This window comes from Atractosteus spatula, chromosome 27, assembly GCF_055471065.1.
Source record: "Atractosteus spatula isolate fAtrSpa1 chromosome 27, fAtrSpa1.hap1, whole genome shotgun sequence".
Lineage (NCBI taxonomy): Eukaryota > Metazoa > Chordata > Actinopteri > Semionotiformes > Lepisosteidae > Atractosteus > Atractosteus spatula.
The window spans coordinates 10473277-10492304 of record NC_142732.1 but is presented as its reverse complement, the minus strand read 5'-3'; the positions used below and the strand labels follow the sequence as shown (position 1 = coordinate 10492304).

Genomic DNA, 19028 nt, shown 5'->3' with positions numbered 1-19028 from the left:
TTCTCCTGGGCTCGGCTGCAGGTATTGACCCCAGTCCTTCCACCCCTCCCTCTGCAGGGCACTCTGGGACACCACAGTCATCACCCAGGCCATGGGCCAGCACAGCGCCTCCCTTCTGCGCCCTGCGGTTCCTGCAGGGGTTTGCAGAGGACAGACAGCCGACCAGCCCCCTCGCACAATAGATAGATACACACACACACTGCTGCCTTCATGGTTAATCAGAACAGATCCCCATAAACACTGTGGGCGGCCCACTTCTCCCCTAACACTTTCCCATCTTTGGTACAAATGCCAGCCTCCTACGTGAGCATCTGTGTCAGGCCCTGCATGACACACGAGATGCAGCCCTGCTCCGGTCTGAGTCACTGTGAGTCTGGACGCAGTATTATTGCCTTTCATTAGAACGGTTTCTTTAAGTGAAACGGCTCTGAAATTGTGTGTGTGTCTCTATTTATATATCACTTTACAGACATTATATACAAAACAAAAACCCGTACGGGGCTCAGCAAAATTGGAATTCTTCATTAAAAAAAAAAGAAAAGCAAGTGTTTGCGTTTGCTATGTGACCAGATCGCTTACAAAAAATCCTGCCCTGTGACCCGGGTTTCAGACAGAAGCATCTGCTAGATGGATTCATTTATATCTCTATATACAAACACACCCATTTTCTCCAAAACCAAAGCCCTGAGCTGATTGCGTTAAGTGGTGTCTGTAATCGCCAGGAGTAATCGGATTCTCTCGTTCCTCTCTCTGGTGGCTGCTCTCCGATAGGATGCTCTCCAGAGAGAGAGAGAGGGGAGAGCCAGGGAGACAGACACAAAGACACAGATATGAATGGCAGGGAGCTTCAGGCTGGGAACCCTCCTGCAGAACAGGTCCTGAGACGGAGAGAGACATGGGGGAGAGGGACAGCGCAGAGGCAGAGAGAAGCAGGGAGCAAACTCTTTCACAGTCTGGAAACAAGCGCTGCCCACTGCTGACCCTCCTTGCTGACTTATCCTCCCTCAGATCAGCGGCCTATTGCCAGGGCCCAAACGCAGCTCATCTATCCTGACAGCAATATGCAGAAAGCAATTAGCAATCGTAATTATTCTCATTAGCTAGTATCAGCCAGCCGAATGAGAACGACGCGCTGGCATATTGTTTTGAAGCAGGGGCACAGGAAAGAGGCTTAGATCACTCTGCACTGAAAGGCAGATAACAGATCTGTCCTGATGACTGAGAGCTTATCTGCCCCCCATTAGCAGCCCGCGCCATTAGCAGCCCAGCGGGGAGCTGTGTGAGACCGGGAGAGGGGGAACTGGAATGCCAGTAAAAAGTTCTCACACAAGTCAGAGCTGTCGCCGCTGGTTCTGGGGAGGAGAGGTCTGGGGGATCAGCAGCTCACACACGGATCGAGCTCCCCGCCTTCCGCGGATTCTAGTCGTGGGGCAGCAACAGAGGAGGCTCACGGGACAGGGAAACAAGGGGCGCAGTGCCCTCCAAATCCAGCCAGGTGCCACACCAGACAGGGACCCCCACCAGAGCAGGCCCCTCACCAGATAGGGGACCCCCATTAGAGCAGGCCCCTCACCAGATAGGGGACCCCCATTAGAGCAGACCCCTCACCAGACAGGGGACCCCCATTAGAGCAGGCCCCTCACCAGACAGGGGACCCCATTAGAGCAGCCCACTCACCAGACAGGGGACCCCATTAGAGCAGGCCCCTCACCAGACAGGGGACCCCATTAGAGCAGCCCACTCACCAGACAGGGGACCCCATTAGAGCAGGCCCCTCACCAGGCAGGGGACCCCCATTAGAGCAGGCCCCTCACCAGATAGGGGACCCCCATTAGAGCAGGCCCCTCACCAGACAGGGGACCCCCATTAGAGCAGGCCCCTCACCAGACAGGGGACCCCATTAGAGCAGGCTCCCGAGCAGCACAGGGCAGTTTGGGTGCAGCAGGTACCACATAGGTCCTTACGTTGTCTTTGTCTCCTCGATTCCTGTCGGACTCCCATCACACCCCTCACACGGATCCCCAAAAGTGCAGTGGACATCTGGCCGAGGGATGTCTGTGAGGTGACCCCTGGGACGTCCCTGCAGGCACTCACTCTCCTGACTGCCCGGTGAGCCTGCAGCGTGCCCGTCCATGCACAGTCCTTACTTCGGGACAGCAGATCACAGACACGCCCGCCCGTCCAGCCTGGACTCCTTCACCCCCATGCTCCCACCCCTTCTCTCCCTGCTGCGCTCCCCCTCTCCCTCCGCGACAGCCTCATTAGTATTGTTCACGGCGCACCACCAACAAAAAACAAACTCTCACATCTTCCTTTTGTTATGAAGTGATAAAAGCATTTCTCTTTAAAAAGGGGCCTTTTAAAAGTCCCTGGAGAGGCTGCTTAAACTCTGCCAGGAGAGCTGGAGTGACGGAGCGACTGCGGCTCACAGCAACGCCGACAGCAGCCGGCGCTAGGCAGCTGCAAGATGGCGGAACGGACACAGGGGGAGGCCAGCGAGCCACGCCGTGCAGAGCCACTTCTCTTTAAAAGCCATTCCTCTTGCAGGGCGGAGCGGTGGCTCTGTGGCTCAGGATCTGCACCTGTGGCTGGAAGGTTGCCGGTTCAAATCCCGCAGCCGGCAGAGGAATCCTACTCTGTTGGGCCCCTGAGCAAGGCCCTTCACCCCAACTGCTCCAGGGGCGCCGTATAAATGGCTGACCCTGCGCTCTGACCCCCAGCTTCTCTCCCTATCTGTGTGTCTCATGGAGAGCAAGCTGGGGTCTGCGAAAAGACAAATTCCTAATGCAAGAAGTTGTATACGGCCAAGAAAGTGATCTTCTCTTCTCTCTTATGCCATGTGGGCGCGCCACCCCTGCTGACGCACCTGCTGGCACAGCCTTGTGGACCAGAGACGCAGAGGCCAAGTACACAACCACAGCATTTCCACAAGGATTTCAACTAGCAACCCTTTGGCCAGCGGACCTGCACTCTCCCTCCGCCCAGGCTAAGGGTCGCAGTCCAGTCTTCACAGGGCCCCCTCGTCGCCGTGCACTGGAAGACTCTACATAAGCTAACAAGCTATCATCTCATATCGCCGACCACCTAATCTGTGTAACCTTCTTGTTCACAGCTCTCTTGACCGCCCTCAGCAACCATCCACACCAGGCACTTTCCAGAGCTTGCTGTATCACCTGCAAGTACACATCTAACACCACACTCATTCAAGGCCCCTCAGGACAATTCCAGGACAGGCCGTCACCCAGACGGCATCTTGTACCTCCAGCAACCTTACAGTATTTACTGTATCTCTTGCAGTAAATGCCCAGCCATCTACACTGGAGAAACAGGAAGGAGACTCGGAGACCGCTTCAGAGAATATGTTTAGGGCTGTGAAGATTAAAGATCTCTCCAAGCCCATTGTTTCTCATTTCACCTCCGACGGCCATGACCACTCTAATCTCTCCGTCTGTGTTCTCAAAGACGGTTTTCCGAACTCACACATCAGAAAGACCACCGAAACCAAAATTATCCTGCAGCTAGGATCACACCTTCCCCATTCTCTTAACGACAGACTACTTTTCTTCTCAATTCTCTCTATTCATTGTAGGTTTCATTTCACACCTCTCTACACCTATCCTGACTTCACACCTTTTGATTGGCCTCTCTTTCTGTCCCCTGCTCCTCCTTCCTCCCAGCTTTTGTTCTCCCGCTACATTACCTTTGCCTACTGCCCTGTCTTCCTCACACCTGAAGAAGGCTCCACGGCCGAAACGTTGTGTTTTCTTTCTTCTTTTTTTCAGCATGGAATAAACCTATTACTTGTTCCTTTGCAGCCTACACATGCTGACGCAGCTCCCCACCTGAACTACTATAAGCTAAACAGGTCAGTTCATCACATAAGAGCCCAGTGATGTCCCCCTGCCCCTCTCTGCCCGTACCAGGACGTGTGCCCACTGGCCTCGGCTGTGGGAGAGCCTTCCCCACGCTGTGCCACTGGGCTCCTCTGCCATGCACAGTCTCTTTGCATAAGCCAACTAATTTCCTGAGCTCCATGCAATTATCACTTCTTAAAACCGGAGTCAAATTTCTAATACAGGAATTAGCAGAGATGCGGATTAGGGATTCCAGAATTTAAACTGCAGGCCACCTTTAAAGCTCTCGCTCACAGAGGTCGGCCGCTCTCGCCCCAGACAGCAGAAACGGGGGCGCAGTCGGGCTTTATTACAGCCTTAACCGCAGCACTCCTTCTGCTCCACACACCTGACAACTCGTTAGGAGCAATAATTCCATGGATTTACGTACAGCTTTGCTGCTCCAGGTGGATGAAGTCGACTGCTGTAGGGATCTCAGAGCACAGCCCAGAGGGGACTACAGCCAGGGCACCAGGATTAGCACACTTACTGTTACAAACAGTGCCCTGGGGATATTTAATGACCAGGCACTCACTTGTAGCCCTGTTTTAATGTCTCATCCAAAGGACACCGCCTCCTACAGTGAAGTGTCTCCTGGTCTCCGTACTGGGGCACTTTTGGTCCAGAGAGAAGAGCGCCCCCTGCAGGTCCAGCAACACCACGTACAAGCAGCAGCTTTTCTGAAGCCGGCGTCACACTACATGACACGACTTCTAGTCGGAGAGCACGACAAATTTAACGACTGCAGTAGCCCAAACTCGCCGCCTTTTCTGTCCTAGAGGGTGTCAAACGATACGACTAGGAACCGCAGGGGGTGACTAATCACACCATTCCCTCACAAACTTTTTTCATCGCGGTTCCGCATCTCGTCTTACGCCGCGAAAGTCCCGCGAGGTCACCTCATTCGGGCGGCCAATCACCGTGGAGCACAAGAGGAGCAGCACACGAAAGTAAGCAAACAACATGGAGAACAAGCACGTAAACATCTGCAGAAATGTAACGCAGGCATCGTTTTCCACAAATATCTTCAAAAATATCATTCTTCTTTATAAATACAGAACAAATTTACAAAAAATAAACGAGTTAAAAATACAAGACACCTTTAAAACAAATACTGTAAACAAATTAGCACCACATTATAACGTGTAATATAATGGGCACATTATCTCACAAGTACACATCTGGCTCACTGCCCACCCCTGCGATTCGCTACGAGAAAAATCAAACCAGTTTGATTCTCTCTGACTCGCTACGATAAAGTCGTAGGGGCTGTTAAGGGCACTGTGACTGAGTCCCTGGGGGTGTCACACTACACAACTGAGGGTAACGGGCTCGCGCTGGGAAAAGTCGTGTAGTGTAGTGACGCCGGCATCAGTGATCTCCCACCCCAGCAGTGACCAGGCCCAGCCTGCTGAGCCTCTGAGGCCCAGCAAGATCAGGCTGCTGCCGTCCCAACAGGCCAACAAGACACAATTCTCTCCTGGCCTCCGTCCTTTAACCGAACTTTACTGCCTTCCTCACTAGAAAAACTTTCGAGCTGCCAGACGCGAAGCAGAGAGGACAAGACGGGCAGTATTTCCTCCTCCCTGGGCTCTGTCTTTCTCGCAGTGATTAATGCCCCCCGCCAAAGCGATGCTATCGCCCCAAAGCGAAAACGAGCCCTTCTTCGTTTAAAACCCAGAGACGCGTCTCTTAAACCTGGATTAATTAACGCTCGTGCTACTTTAATTAAAACCACCCCGCACGATTCTGATCGGCTTGCCTTTTAATTATTCCGCAGCCTGTCCGTCTTATCAGGAAGAGAAGAAAACAGCTGAGCAAGTCATTTTTTTGTTATTAGCATTATTTTTATTACCCTGATCACCTCGATTGCTATGCGCAGTAATGGCGCTGCTCATCCAGGACTTGCTATGTTTTTTTAAAAACGTTTCGCTGTCTTATTTATTAATGTTGTATTTGGCCGCATGGTCTAAACCGCTCTTGCATCTGAAGGACGAAACGAAAGTCTTAATTGCTTCGCGTAAAGGGTGTGCACTGATGTCTACAAGCTAACGCGCTGTAAGAGATGTAATTAACAAGACTAATGGTTTTGGTTCACGCTAACGAGGCAGTGTGATAGCTCTCGGCTTTGCGTAAGCAATCCTTTTTAATTTTGCAGGAACACGACATAAACTCCAGGAATTAGGATGGTGCTTTAACGGGAATGAAGGAACCCAGACTGAAGACCTATTACTTCAGCCTAGCATACTCACAGCTCACATCATAGCCTGCTGCAACCATGGCTGCTGGTGCTGCTGTCCCTACCACTGTGTGTCTCTGTGCTGGCCCACCTGGTAGATACATCTGTTCTGACCAGACTATCCTATTCTCCTCCCCACCTGTCCGGACGGAGCCCGGGCTGGGCACCATCTGAGTTGGATGCTGCATCACTGCCATGGATCCAAGAGGGACATCGTGGATATAGCTGTCGTTTAGGAGGATTTTGCTGGTCTACAGAGATCTGCATGGACTACTGACATACAGAAGACATGATGGATGGATTAATACCCCCATTCATTTATTTCCTTTTCTTAAAATTATATAATGTTAGCATGCTGAAAGGGGTTGGGCAGCCAGTTGACCTTGGACCCCTAGAGGGTTTTTTTCTCCTGACTAAGGAGTTTTTGGTTTCTCTCCTCCGTTGTCTTCTGGTCTTTTCTGTTCTGTATTCACAACATGTAGGGTCACTTGCACTGTTAAGTGCCTTGGGGCGACCTTGTTGTGAAAGGCGCTATATAAAAATAAATGGAATTGAATTGAACCCTTAAGCCCACGATCCACACATGGTCTTTCCAGGGTCCAGAGGCTTGCAGGTGAAACTCGACTAGACCATCACAGATGATTCAGGCATGCTGGATACCAGTCTCCATTATGGCTCTGGGTGGGTAGAAGCCAAATACTGGCAGGCATATGTAAATTATACTATGATTTTTAATGTAATTTTTACTGATGCTTTGTCTTGATCAGTGAGGAAATGCTGACCATGTACTCAACCAACCTGTTTAATTATTGGGGGCTGGCCATTCTACAGGGGTGATGTATGAACATTATCAAACCTAGAGAAGGACAACTACGATAACTATATGGACAAACCCCAGCATCCACATTGCATCAGAATGACTGAAGGGATAAAACCTGCACAGCACAGAGCAGGACCCGTTTTCCAAGACACCGCTAAATACGGAGCCTCACTGCCGGCTCCAGAACAGTAAAATACCAGAGGGATACGGCAAAGTACATCAGCGCCAGCTGAAGTAACAGTAAAGCACAGTGCCCACAATTCCAATCTGATCATTGCCAACACTAAAAACCAAGGTTGCTGCTGGAAGAGCTATTAGAGAGGGCAGTAGGGGGCGCTCACCCTGCAGTCTGTGTGGGTCCTGATGCCCCACTATAGCGACAGGGGACACTAGACTGTAAAAAGGTGCCGTCCTTCAGATTGGACGTAAAACCAAGGTCCTGACTCTGTGGTCATTAAAAATCCCAGGGCGTTTCTCAAAAAGAGTAGGGGTGTTACCCTGGTGTCCTGGCCAAATTTCCCATTGGCCCTTACCAATCATGGCCTCCTAATAATCCCCATCTCTGAACTGGCTTCATCACTCTGCTCTCCTCCCCACTGAGAGCTGGTGTGTGGGGAGGGCACTGGAGCATCATCCAGGTGGGGCTGCACACTGGTGGTGGTGGAGGGGATCCCCATTACCTGTAAAGCGCTTTGAGTGGAGTGTCCAGAAAACCATGTATTGATACAAGTGTACCTACATAAATGTAAGGAATTATTATAATAATTATTATTATTAATAATGACAGATGGGCGAGGGTTACCTCTCTGCAGGAGACCAGGGTAAAATCAGAGTCCAGGCTACATTTCAGCTGAAGTTTTAAGGCACCATACAGCAGCATGAGAGGAAGAAAACCTTTTTCTCGCCCGTTTCCCCTGGCAGAGCTCTCTTTACCGCCGGAGGACAGAAGTTACAATTCTCGGTCCCCACAGCCACCTCTTCCAGCAGCCAGATGACTTTCCTCTCTCGTCTTTCTGTTCTCGAGAACTGAATTTGTAGCTATCTGCAGTCTACACATTACATCAGAATCACAAGGACGTATTGTTAACCACGAAGTGTTTGAAACATAAATGACTGTTTACAGGCGCGAGATCGTCTGTGCTTCGAGTAAAGGCATGACGTGTTGTAATTGCAATAATTATGAGATCTTCATGGTGTTATACAATCCTCCTGCGTTTCTTACTGGAAACAGGGATATTATGAAAGAGTGTTGATGTTTTTTTTTCCCCGAACACTTGAAATTGAGTCAGGCACTGACTGGGCCTTGCAGCTGAAGCAGGCAGATGAGTGTTCTTCCACGTGAGCAGGCGGTGTGTGTGCACCTCCCCAACGCAGTGAGCGCGCATTAACAATTAAGAGCAGCTGACTACAGCGGCCTGCGCAGGCACCAGGGGTCGATCTGTCCCTGGAGACGCGCGGCCTCGTCCTTCTCCTGTCACCAGGGGGGCGGAGTGGTGGCTCTGTGGCTCAGGATCTCTGCCTGTGGCTGGAAGGTTGCCAGTTCAAATCCCGCGGCCAGCAGAGGAATCCTACTCCGTTGGGCCCTCGAGCAAGGCCCTTCACCCCAACTGTCCAGGGGTGCCGTATAAATGGCTTACCCTGCGCTCTGACCCCCAGCTTCTCTCCCTGTCTGTGTGTCTCATGGAGAGCAAGCTGGGGTATGCGAGAAGACAAATTCCTAATGCAAGAAATTGTATAGGGCCAGTAAAGTGATCTGATCTGATCTTACCTTACCACCCTGCTCACTCGCCCCTGGGTGCCCAGCTCCTGCACCACGGACGGGGAGAATTTGGGGCGTCAGGGCTCCCCGCTGGGGCTGGGGGCTGGGGGGAGTGCTTGGCTCTCCAAAGCCAAGAGCAGCCTCCGTGTACATCAAGGCTTTTTGACTGAAATGAAAGCCACCCCCCCTCTTCCACCTGTCGCCAGGAGAAAGGATTTCTTCATACAGAACCCCGAGTCTAGGTCCCCCCCCTTTCCAAACCTGACATCCCCGCTCCCGCCTCGTCATGGCATTAATTGGAATAAGCGGGGAATGACGGCACAGGCTAGACGGTGGAAATGATCCCTTTCATGCATGAGCTGCAGCACACGGTTGAAGATGACAGGTTTTAAATAGCAATGGACACGTGCAAAAAAAAAAAAACATTTCGATTGATTTTTTTCCTCTCTTTTGTTTTCCAAGGGGGCAACCTTGTACGAGATCATTATGCAGCAAAGACGAGCCGCGTGGACTCGAGAATTGTACTAACAGCAAATTCTGCTGAAACCCAAGAGGGGTGGCAGCTGTCAGAACGTGCAGACTTTGTGCATGGCACCTGCAGTGTAACACAAGCTAGGGCGACCATCCCAGAAGTCAGATGTGGCCCATGTCACGTGGGAGATCCGTCCTGGTCATACTGGGGAAGGTGAGGGCAAAGCCCTGCTCTCCTGCTGAAGCGGTCTGGCTCCTAACCAGGAACCCCCAATCCACTCCCAACAGTCCCAGCCGCCCCCCCCCCCCAGCCTCTCACACCCCCTCCCCCCCAAACCAGTAAAGGGTTAACTCCGAGCGGGTCCTACCTCTCGATGATGTCAGCAATAGTGCAGGCGAACATCTGCAGGCCCTCTGGCATCTGGAGAGCAACTGGAACGAGAGGAAAGGGTGTGAGGGAATGTGGATAGGGCCACAGGGATGTGGGGGGGAGAGGGATGCTCATTTTCATAGGGCAGGCCAGTACTGACAGGTAGCGGGTGGGATACACTGTGCCCGGTAGATACAGCTAAATAAGAACACATTGGCGTTTGCACAACACAACGACAAGCTAGAACGATCTGCCAGAATGAAGATCTGACTACAGCGCAGTAAAACGCCCTATGGATACTGCACGTTGTACGAGCCGATTATACAGCGCAGGAGCTACTGAGTACAGCAGATTACAAGACCCGCCAGCGAATGCAGAGTTCATCAGCCACTATATAGCTATACTGTAGTATAGCGTGTGCACTGATTATGGGCTAATGCCTACCCGCTGGGTAAGGCAGAAGACTCGCAACATGCAGGCTTACCAATAACAGCAAAGCCAACAGCACAGGAGAGGACAAAGGATCCGCTGTGTAGAACGGCGTCTGTTGACATCACAGTGTGGTGCTACATCAGAGCACATTCACACTGGCAACAGCCCACAGGATTAGCACTTAAAACTATCCAGATAGGTAGTCAACTGGAGCACTTTTGAGTGAAGTGCCTTGCTCAAAGGTACAACAGCAAAGACTCACCTGGGGCAATCCACAACCTTCCAGTTATAAGTCCCTAAGCACTGCTCTGCACAAGCTCCCCACTACTGAAGATTAATGGTTTCTGTTTAACATTATCGAAGGCCATGTGTTCGCTCCTGAAGGCCATGTGATAGCGCACGACTGGATTAGCAGGATGGTACCAGGGAACGAGACTGAGACTTCCACCGCACAACAGTATTATCTGGACAGTGACACAATTTTTGTTGTTTTCGGGACTGTGTATAAAAAGGGCTATGATTCCGATATGGTTCACCCAATATAGATGTAATTACCCTAGAATTAAAGCTTTAATTCTCCACTTTAACCTCTTAGTAATTGTTTCATTTTAAATCCAAGGTGATGGAGTACAGAGTCAAAACATCAAAAATTGTGTCACTGTCCAGACTGCACTGTAGGTCTATCACAGGTTTTACCAACTACTGGTTCTGGTCTATCAGCCAACACTAAGTATTAGTCAAGCTTATTACATAGTAACAACACAGTCAGTGAATATGCACAAGGATCAAGCAGAAATAATTACTGAATACATTTGCTCTTCGGCTTCATCGGTGCAATTCATGCAAGAACCTCAGTTCATAAAAGGGTGAAACAGATTGGACTCCTATCGCACAGCAGTTTGATGGGTTCCCTACTACACAACGGGGACGTGCTACCACAGCTGCGGCTGTAGGAGGAGTTCAGCACTGTCCCTGTGCCTCTGCAGCTCTCTCTGTGCCTGTGTGACACTGAGTCACCAGCTCTCACCCGCCTCCCCGATCTCGCTCTGCTCCACCCGAGCATCCTCACAGGCCCTGTTCTCAGCTCCAGCACACTTCATGGAAATTGGCAGTCGAGGGCGATGATCACAACAGACCTGCACGCTCGACAAACGGTTATGGGGGAAACATGCCTGTGAGCCAACACCTCTCACCTCGACTCTGCTCTGCAACTTAGTTCCCCGTGCCGGAAGTGCAGTCGCACTGGGTCTTGTCCTTTCCTCTTACTGATGACCCTGCATAGTGCAGGAATCCATTTCAGGTTTGACCAGGTTTTGCAGACTCTGATACTGGTTTCACTCATAAGGCAGAAATGCCAGCATGCAGACATACATACCTGCGATGCTGTTTTAACTCATCTGTCTGTTCAAATCTACTCACAAGCCAGGAGCCTGAGACAAGAGCCCCAAAACACTGTGTCTGTGAGTTTATCCCCTCTTAGGGCAACAACCTGATCTTGAGAGCACAGCAGTCAGAGCCACCCACGGTAAGAGGGCTGAGGGGCTGCCGGGGGGGCACAACTGGAAAAGAGGAAGTGCATTTAAAACTGAGACCAGGAGGCACTTTACACCAAGAGTTGCAGGAGAGCTGAACAAGCTGCACAGCCATGTTGGCAAGGCAGACAGGCTGGCTTCTTTCAAGAAATGGCTGGATGAGAGCTATGAGCTGCTCCCTACTTAACAGGCCAGGGGGTCAAAACGCCCTGCACTTGTGTGACCCATCTGCGTACGTCCGTAAACACAGCACTGCGGGGGGTTCACAGGTTAAAATACCCCGTATTTATATTGGAGCAGGACACTACATTAGGGGCTCAACTTCTCTCCTGAAATTTTTCATCCTCTATTTCTGTAAAAAAACCTGGAACAGCCGGGCTTACACAGACCCCAGAAACGAAATCAGCACCACAGCTGCAATATCAGGCCAGAGGTCTTCATACTCCCGCCCTGCTCGTGCTTTAAGCTGAGTGCCAGTTTCTGTTCTGGAGGGGCGAGCAGGCCTCTGACCCCCCTCCAGACAAAGCCCGAGTGAGGCGGGTAGCTGTCCACCACACCTCCACACATCAATCAATCTTTTTCCATTAACAGAGCAGAAATGACAACATGTTGTTTGTCTTAATGTATGCTTGTTTTTTTACCAGGTACAAACCTATAAATGCTATTTGTTGTTAAAACATCCATTTTAAACCCCCCCCACTTGTTAAAACATCCCTTCTTTTTACAGTGAAATAAAAAAAAATCAAATTAAAAGCCTTAAAATAATTCATAGTGAATAATGGCTTTGCTGCGAGCAGAGCAGTACCCTGAACCCAAGCAAACAAAGCCATGGAGGACCACTCCCATCGACAACAACAGCCTCCCCTCTTCCTCTCCATGTGGAGCTACACGAACTCACACACACGCACGCACAAGGCTTCAGCAGTGAAATCGGAGGATGCCCAAACGATGCTGAAAATCCTTGACAGAATGCCCCAGCAAATAAACCCACCAATAAAAGATCTATTCCGAGGCCTTCAACAGCATTGCAATTAAAACAGGAAATGAAAAATCCTTGATTTTATGTCCTGTTGTAGAAGATGACTCAAACAAAAGGGACTTGAAATCCTGTGAATAAAAAAACAAACAAACGGAGAGGCTTCTGGCAGCATTCCTGGCAGACATAAGCCATCTCTAACATGAGTGTCACAGACGGTTGAAAGGAACCGAATTTCCCGAGGAGGAGAGGTAAGGAAGGACCTGGACGAGTATTCCGAACCCGGAGAGGTTTCAGCCTGAGGTTCGGGCGATGAAACCTTCGCTCAGGAATGAAACAGGGAGCTGAGGGCAGACGTGGAAACCGGGAGGAAGCACGTGTTTACACAGAGAGTGGTGGCTGACTGGAACTCTGAAGGAAAGGGCGAGAGCAATCAGATCGATACCCTGCTAACATTCAAACAAAAACAATCGGGATGGCCTGAGCGTTCCCATCTCCTCTGTGACCTTTCCTATGTTCTCCTGGTGTTCTCATAAAAAAGAGGGAATTGGGGTGCGGGGGGGGGTTGAGACAGGGAGGGCAAAGAGAAAAGGAGCAGGATAAGGGTGCAGAGGTGGGGGTGGAAAGCCTGCAGTTCCAGGCATCTCTGATGAAAGGTTAAACACTCGCCTTCACCTCACCGAGACAGACACAGACAGGCAAAAGTGCTCATTAACTTCAAAGGGCGAGTTTATTAAGAGCGAAAGGTTACTGTGCTCGCTGAGCTCGCTCCCCTCACTCCGGCTGGCACAGCAACCGTCCGCCCCGCTCTGCTGAGCCCACGTGCGCTCCGGGGGGGGGGGCCAGACTACGCGCGCTTGCAACAGAATCTCTCCTCCCGAGCCTCCAGAACCGCTGCCCGCAGCGCGAGACGACGGGGCACATCCACACACCTCTCCTCCGGCGAGAGCGACAAGCGGTGTCCGCCGCTCGGGCGACGGGCAGGCGGCGCACCCAGGGCGCCCGGGTGGCGAAAGCCAACACCGATCCCCAGCAGGGCTGGGTGATGCTCATGCGATTGTCTGGAGGAGGGAGGAGGAGCAGTCGAACGAGAGCCCGGCTTTAATGACTGGGCAGCCCGCGGAGACCTGGATCAATCCAGAGCCCCACCGCGCAGCACAGCTGCAAGATAATTCCGGTGCACAGGACTGTGCATTTCTTTTACTGCTCTGCAAACGCCATTAACAGCTACAATGGCTCATCAGTGCCATTAAAAGGGCATTGCTGCAACACATAATGGAGTGGAACTAGTCTTATCATCACTACCTTAGACAGGCTGTAGTGACTAACAGCACAAGCGCAGACTGAGAGCCACATTAACGCGAACTGAAAACTGGGGGAGGGGGCTGATATATTCCAGATGCCTGCTGAGAAACCCTTCTACCCGTTCAGAGTCCCACCACTGCAATCAAGTACAAAACTCTCCCGCCCAATCATTTTTAATCACGAAATTTCTCTTTCGAGCACAATTTTGTATGCCCGTTACTTGGCTGGGCCACACGCCGCTACGCACTCTCGATTCAGTGCGCCACACTGTGCAGTGACTCTACCTCTACAGCATCCTCGCCAAATCCCTCCAAGAAGTCTAAACTGGGGATGGATCATAAAATGGAACCGGAAATCCTTCATTTCTGTCCTTTGGCATGTGGGGACTGGTGATGAGGGGCGGATGGGCGGGCAGGCTTTGTGTGTCTCTCTGGAGACGAGCGCGTCTGCCTTTACCGTCCCCTGGGGAAACACAGAGATGGATGCCATGGGTTCCTAGAGAAATTCTCCTCTTCGGTTTTCCCTGCTGTCTGCTTTTCCACAGGTATGATATTCCGCTGGGTTGGGCGGCAGGAGTGGGGGACAGACGAGAGCCCAGGAGAGCCCCGGCCTCGACTGGGGGGGAGGGGGGAAGAAACAGACAGCCGGATATAATCCCCTCGGGGCTGCGGAGCAAAGAAAGGAGCCGACTGCGAAGGCCACCTTCTCAAGAGAGACTAGGAGAAAGGAGAGAGCATCACTGCTGGTCCTAAACACCGAGCAGCGACTCTGATTCCCTAGAAGAAATCTAGGAATTTCCTAGGACTCTGATCCCCTAGAAACGAATGACTTCCCCGTGAAGCAGGCCACGCTCCTTAAAACCCACCAGCGCCCCGGCGTCTGGCTCCGGCTGCTCCCCGCGCAGGGGGAACAGGCACCAGCGCTGGACACGGTGCAGGATGCAAGATAAGACGCCCTCCGACCTCTTGGGCTGCACGTGGCTTTCAGACAGGCGGGCTGCCAGCCATGGACGCTGGCTTGGGCCTTGCTTGAATTCTGCAGTCGCAGGCAGACAAAGCCGAGAGGGAGCTCCAGACGGCCTCAGCCTGGAGCTGAAATGAAGCCATTCTTGCAGCGCAGACTACTGGAGCGCTCAGAGGTGTTGGTCAGGCTGGCCTCAGTCCAGGACTGCACAATACCGGTCTCAGGTCCCAGGCTGGGTCACAGCTCTTTGTCTGCCCTCTGTCCAAGAGAAATGGGTTTGTAATCTGCAACAGCCAGGAGGATCAACGTCTGGATCTAAGACAGGCCCCGATCCACTTGAATTCCTCCCAGATTTAATGGGTCGTGGATGCGCCTGGCTGGGGGGGGGTAGCAATGTCGGTGGTTCTCGTGGGACACCACATTTCCACGAACTCGAATGAGACAGCAGACTGAGCCAGTGGAGCACGCCCACTGCCAGACCCCAGCTCAAGAGCTTCCGCCCAGACACAGGGAGTTATCAGCGTATGAGGAGCAGTTCAGGGGGGATCTCCAAAGAAGCCATTCGTACACCTTTCTCTCTGCAGCCTCCCCCCACTCTCTGTTTTATTATTAGCAGATTCAATTAGAAGGGTCTCGACGTCTCACGCACTGGCTTCATTCACACCTCGCAGCACGGAGTAAAGTGAGGAGACAGGTGCCACCTCCGGCAGCACCCTCTTCCGATTCCATGATAACAGCTTGCGTCAGAGTGACACACAACAGAGGGTGTGAGTGCAGCACAGCAGCTCAGAGCCGCTGAACACACAGCAGCCCCGAGCCACAACCCAGAGCCGCTGAACACACAGCAGCCCAGAGCCGCTGAACACACAGCAGCCCCGAGCCACAGCCCAGAGCCGCTGAACACACAGCAGCCCCGAGCTACTGAACACACAGCAGCCCCGAGCCAAAGCCCCAAGCTACTGAACACACAGCAGCCCTGAGCCCCTGAACACACAGCAGCCCAGAGCCACTGAACACACAGCAGCCCCGAGCCAAAGCCCCAAGCTACTGAACACACAGCAGCCCTGAGCCCCTGAACACACAGCAGCCCAGAGCCGCTGAACACACAGCAGCCCAGAGCCCCAGCTCCAAGCCGCTGAACACACAGCGGCCCAGAGCCCCAGCCCTGAGCTACTGAACATACAGCAGTCCCAGCAGCCCCAGCCCTGAGCTGCTGAACATACAGCAGCCCGGAGCCCCAGCCCTGAGCTGCTGAACATACAGCAGCCCGGAGCCATAGATCTGAGCTACTGCTGCACACAACAACCCTGAGTCACTGAACATACTCAAGCCCAAAACTCTAGCCCTGAGCCCCTGTCCTGAGCTGGTGAATAAATAGCAGCCCAGAAACCAGTGAACACACAGCAGACCAGCATCCTCACTTTGAGTGACTGAACACACAGCAGCCCAGTAATCCAACACTGATATGACATATCTTTTATATCACAAAGCAATCTTCCACTGTCTCAAAGTGACTTTTACCAAGAGCATAAGGTGATTGTTTTCTGATGACGTTTCATTTGAGCTAATTACACATAAGTTCCAGAAAAATATCTTCTATCTGCACTCTAAAAAACTGAATAATGAGCAAAAACACAAAGATCGCCATTCAATAAAGAAAAGCAATAGTCTATAATATTGAGAGCCAGGCGACCCAGAGCATTTCATTCTATTGAATTTCTCTGCAGGAAAATGGCAAATACATGTGTTAATCACCCATAATCTCCATAACGCACACTGAGCTAATGATAAAAGAGTGTAGGTGACTATGATCAGGAAGGGTGTGACTGACCTCTTTTGGCTTGGACCTGCCTCACTCTCCACACAGTTTTATGGATCTCAAAATTGTAGTTCTCTGGCAGAGCACGGACAGCCTCCTGCAGCTCGGGGTCCTTCAGGATCTCATCGGGGATCTGGTTAGCCACCCTTCTGGGTCCTCGAGCTAAGGCAGACAGGACAGAATTGCCACACAATTTCACATTTAAAAAACTTTATTGGGAACACTGATTATTTAAATAGAAAATTTACAAAATAAAACTATCATTCTCTGTTCCTCTGGCTGAGATCTTTTAAAGCACTTTGAGAAGCCACTTTTAAAGGCACTATATAAAAATACCTATATTATTATTATTATTGGGCTGCAGCTCTACTGAGGTTCCTCCCCCTGTGGGAATTCTGGAAGTGCAGGTCTGTCTGTATCTGTCTTCTATGTCAAGGCTGTGGCCACTAAGCCTGTCCTCTCTGGACAGCCAGGCCTGTGTCCAGTTTTCATGTCGAGACTGTGGTCACTGAGCCTGTCCTCTCTGGGCAGCCAGGCCTGTGTCCAGTTTTCATGTCGAGACTGTGGTCACTGAGCCTGTCCTCTCTGGGCAGCCAGGCCTGTGTTCAGTTTTCATATCAAGACTGTGGTCACTGAGCCTGTCCTCTCTGGGCAGCCAGGCCTGTGTCCAGTTTTCATGTCGACACTGTGGTCACTGAGCCTGTCCTCTCTGGGCAGCCAGGCCTGTGTCCAGTTTTCATGTCGAGACTGTGGTCACTGAGCCTGTCCTCTCTGGGCAGCCAGGCCTGTGTTCAGTTTTCATATCAAGACTGTGGTCACTGAGCCTGTCCTCTCTGGGCAGCCAGGCCTGTGTCCAGTTTTCATGTCGACACTGTGGTCACTGAGCCTGTCCTCTCTGGGCAGCCAGGCCTGTGTCCAGTTTTCATGTCGAGACTGTGGTCACTGAGCCTGTCCTCTCTGGGCAGCCAGGCCTGTGTCCAGTTTTCATGTCCAGACTGTGGTCACTGAGCCTGTCCTCTCTGGGCAGCCAGGCCTGTGTCCAGTTTTCATGTCGAGACTGTGGTCACTGAGCCTGTCCTCTCTGGGCAGCCAGGCCTGTGTCCAGTTTTCATGTCGAGACTGTGGTCACTGAGCCTGTCCTCTCTGGGCAGCCAGGCCTGTGTCCAGTTTTCATGTCGAGACTGTGGTCACTGAGCCTGTCCTCTCTGGGCAGCCAGGTGCCCAGTATCACTCAGACCAGCTCAGACTGCCCTGCAGTTCTGTGGACTAGCCAGAGCTCCTACTGTGATGCTGGCCATCTCATGACAGGAAAGCATAATTAGGGAGACTAAACTCACCAATTTTCCTGCTCACCTACCTGTCAAATTCTTTCAATTACGCAATCAAGCAACAACTTGATTAAATTCAGAAGATTGTAATTTGCTTTGATTTGAATTTGATTAGGGCCAACAAATAATACCTGAAACCACAGCAATATGGAAATATAATTAATACCCAAATCCACAGGAACATATGAATACACTTATCTTTAACAAGCCTCGGATTCTTTACTTTCATTTCCATAGAATGACGCTGAATTATTTCTTTAGTTATACATATGAATCAGTTACCAATGATTTCTCGGACTCTGGTGATCACTTATCCCAGACGACCCAGTACTGCTCATTTCAATAAGATAAATTAGGAATACAGCCAAGGACTGTGACATACAACTACGTGCCACAGCGTCCTTCCAAAAACCGGGACATGGGAGTTAATATAGTCTGAGACCATTAACTGTGACAAGAGAAATATTCTAATATCTAGAGCTGCAGTCAAAATACATCCCAACACCACGTGCACTACGTAACTCTAATGTTTCTGGTGTATGGTTAAAACAGTACTAATATTAACACTGCTGCCGCCGCTGCTACCACAAACGATGGTACGTTGATTTAAGTCGACACGAGTCAATGAGGGGTTTTGCTCTCTAATTGCCCATGTAAAAACATCAGAACTGTCACTCCTCTGCGGTTAATCTCGCCCCACAGCACGCTGTTCCGCAGAAGCGCTACCGTATTAACCAACCACATAATCCTTACTGGCACCCGTGAGTTCCTCTACGAAAACGGTATCTTTAAAAAGAGAAAGTCACAACCTGCCGTTTTCTTCATCGCTGTAACTCGGCTCTCCACTTCAGCCGCCGCCATTTTTCCAAACAAACACATGTGAGTAACGGAAAGGCAGCGCTAATCGTTTCAGAACGCAGTAAAGAAAGCCACGTAATCGATTGTGGAGCAATCGAACTGGCTAAACGTACCAAGATTCCTAACTCGACAAATAGGGAATTAATCAATCAATACACGCCTTGCTTACCTTCACCTTCATTTACTACGGTACACAAGCAACATTTTCAACATTTATTCAAACTGGAATAAATATATCATTATCGTTAATGTCAAAATGTCAA

General features: G+C 51.0%; 1 protein-coding gene across 4 annotated transcripts in view; it reads right to left on the bottom strand.

The window, feature by feature from the left end:
* The window catches only part of dph1 (diphthamide biosynthesis 1), an 89482-nt gene extending 70685 nt beyond the window's left edge, over window positions 1-18797 (bottom strand). For all 4 annotated transcript variants that reach the window (XM_088906718.1, XM_088906720.1, XM_088906719.1 and 1 more), the window contains exons 1-3: window positions 18717-18797; window positions 16592-16741; window positions 9551-9614 (exon numbers count right to left, since the gene is read on the bottom strand). In XM_088906718.1, coding sequence (XP_088762844.1) covers window positions 9551-9614; window positions 16592-16741; window positions 18717-18786 — 284 coding nt within the window. In that variant the 5' untranslated portion in view covers window positions 18787-18797. The remainder of the gene's footprint in view (window positions 1-9550; window positions 9615-16591; window positions 16742-18716) is intronic.
* Between the last annotated feature and the right edge of the window lie 231 nt (window positions 18798-19028).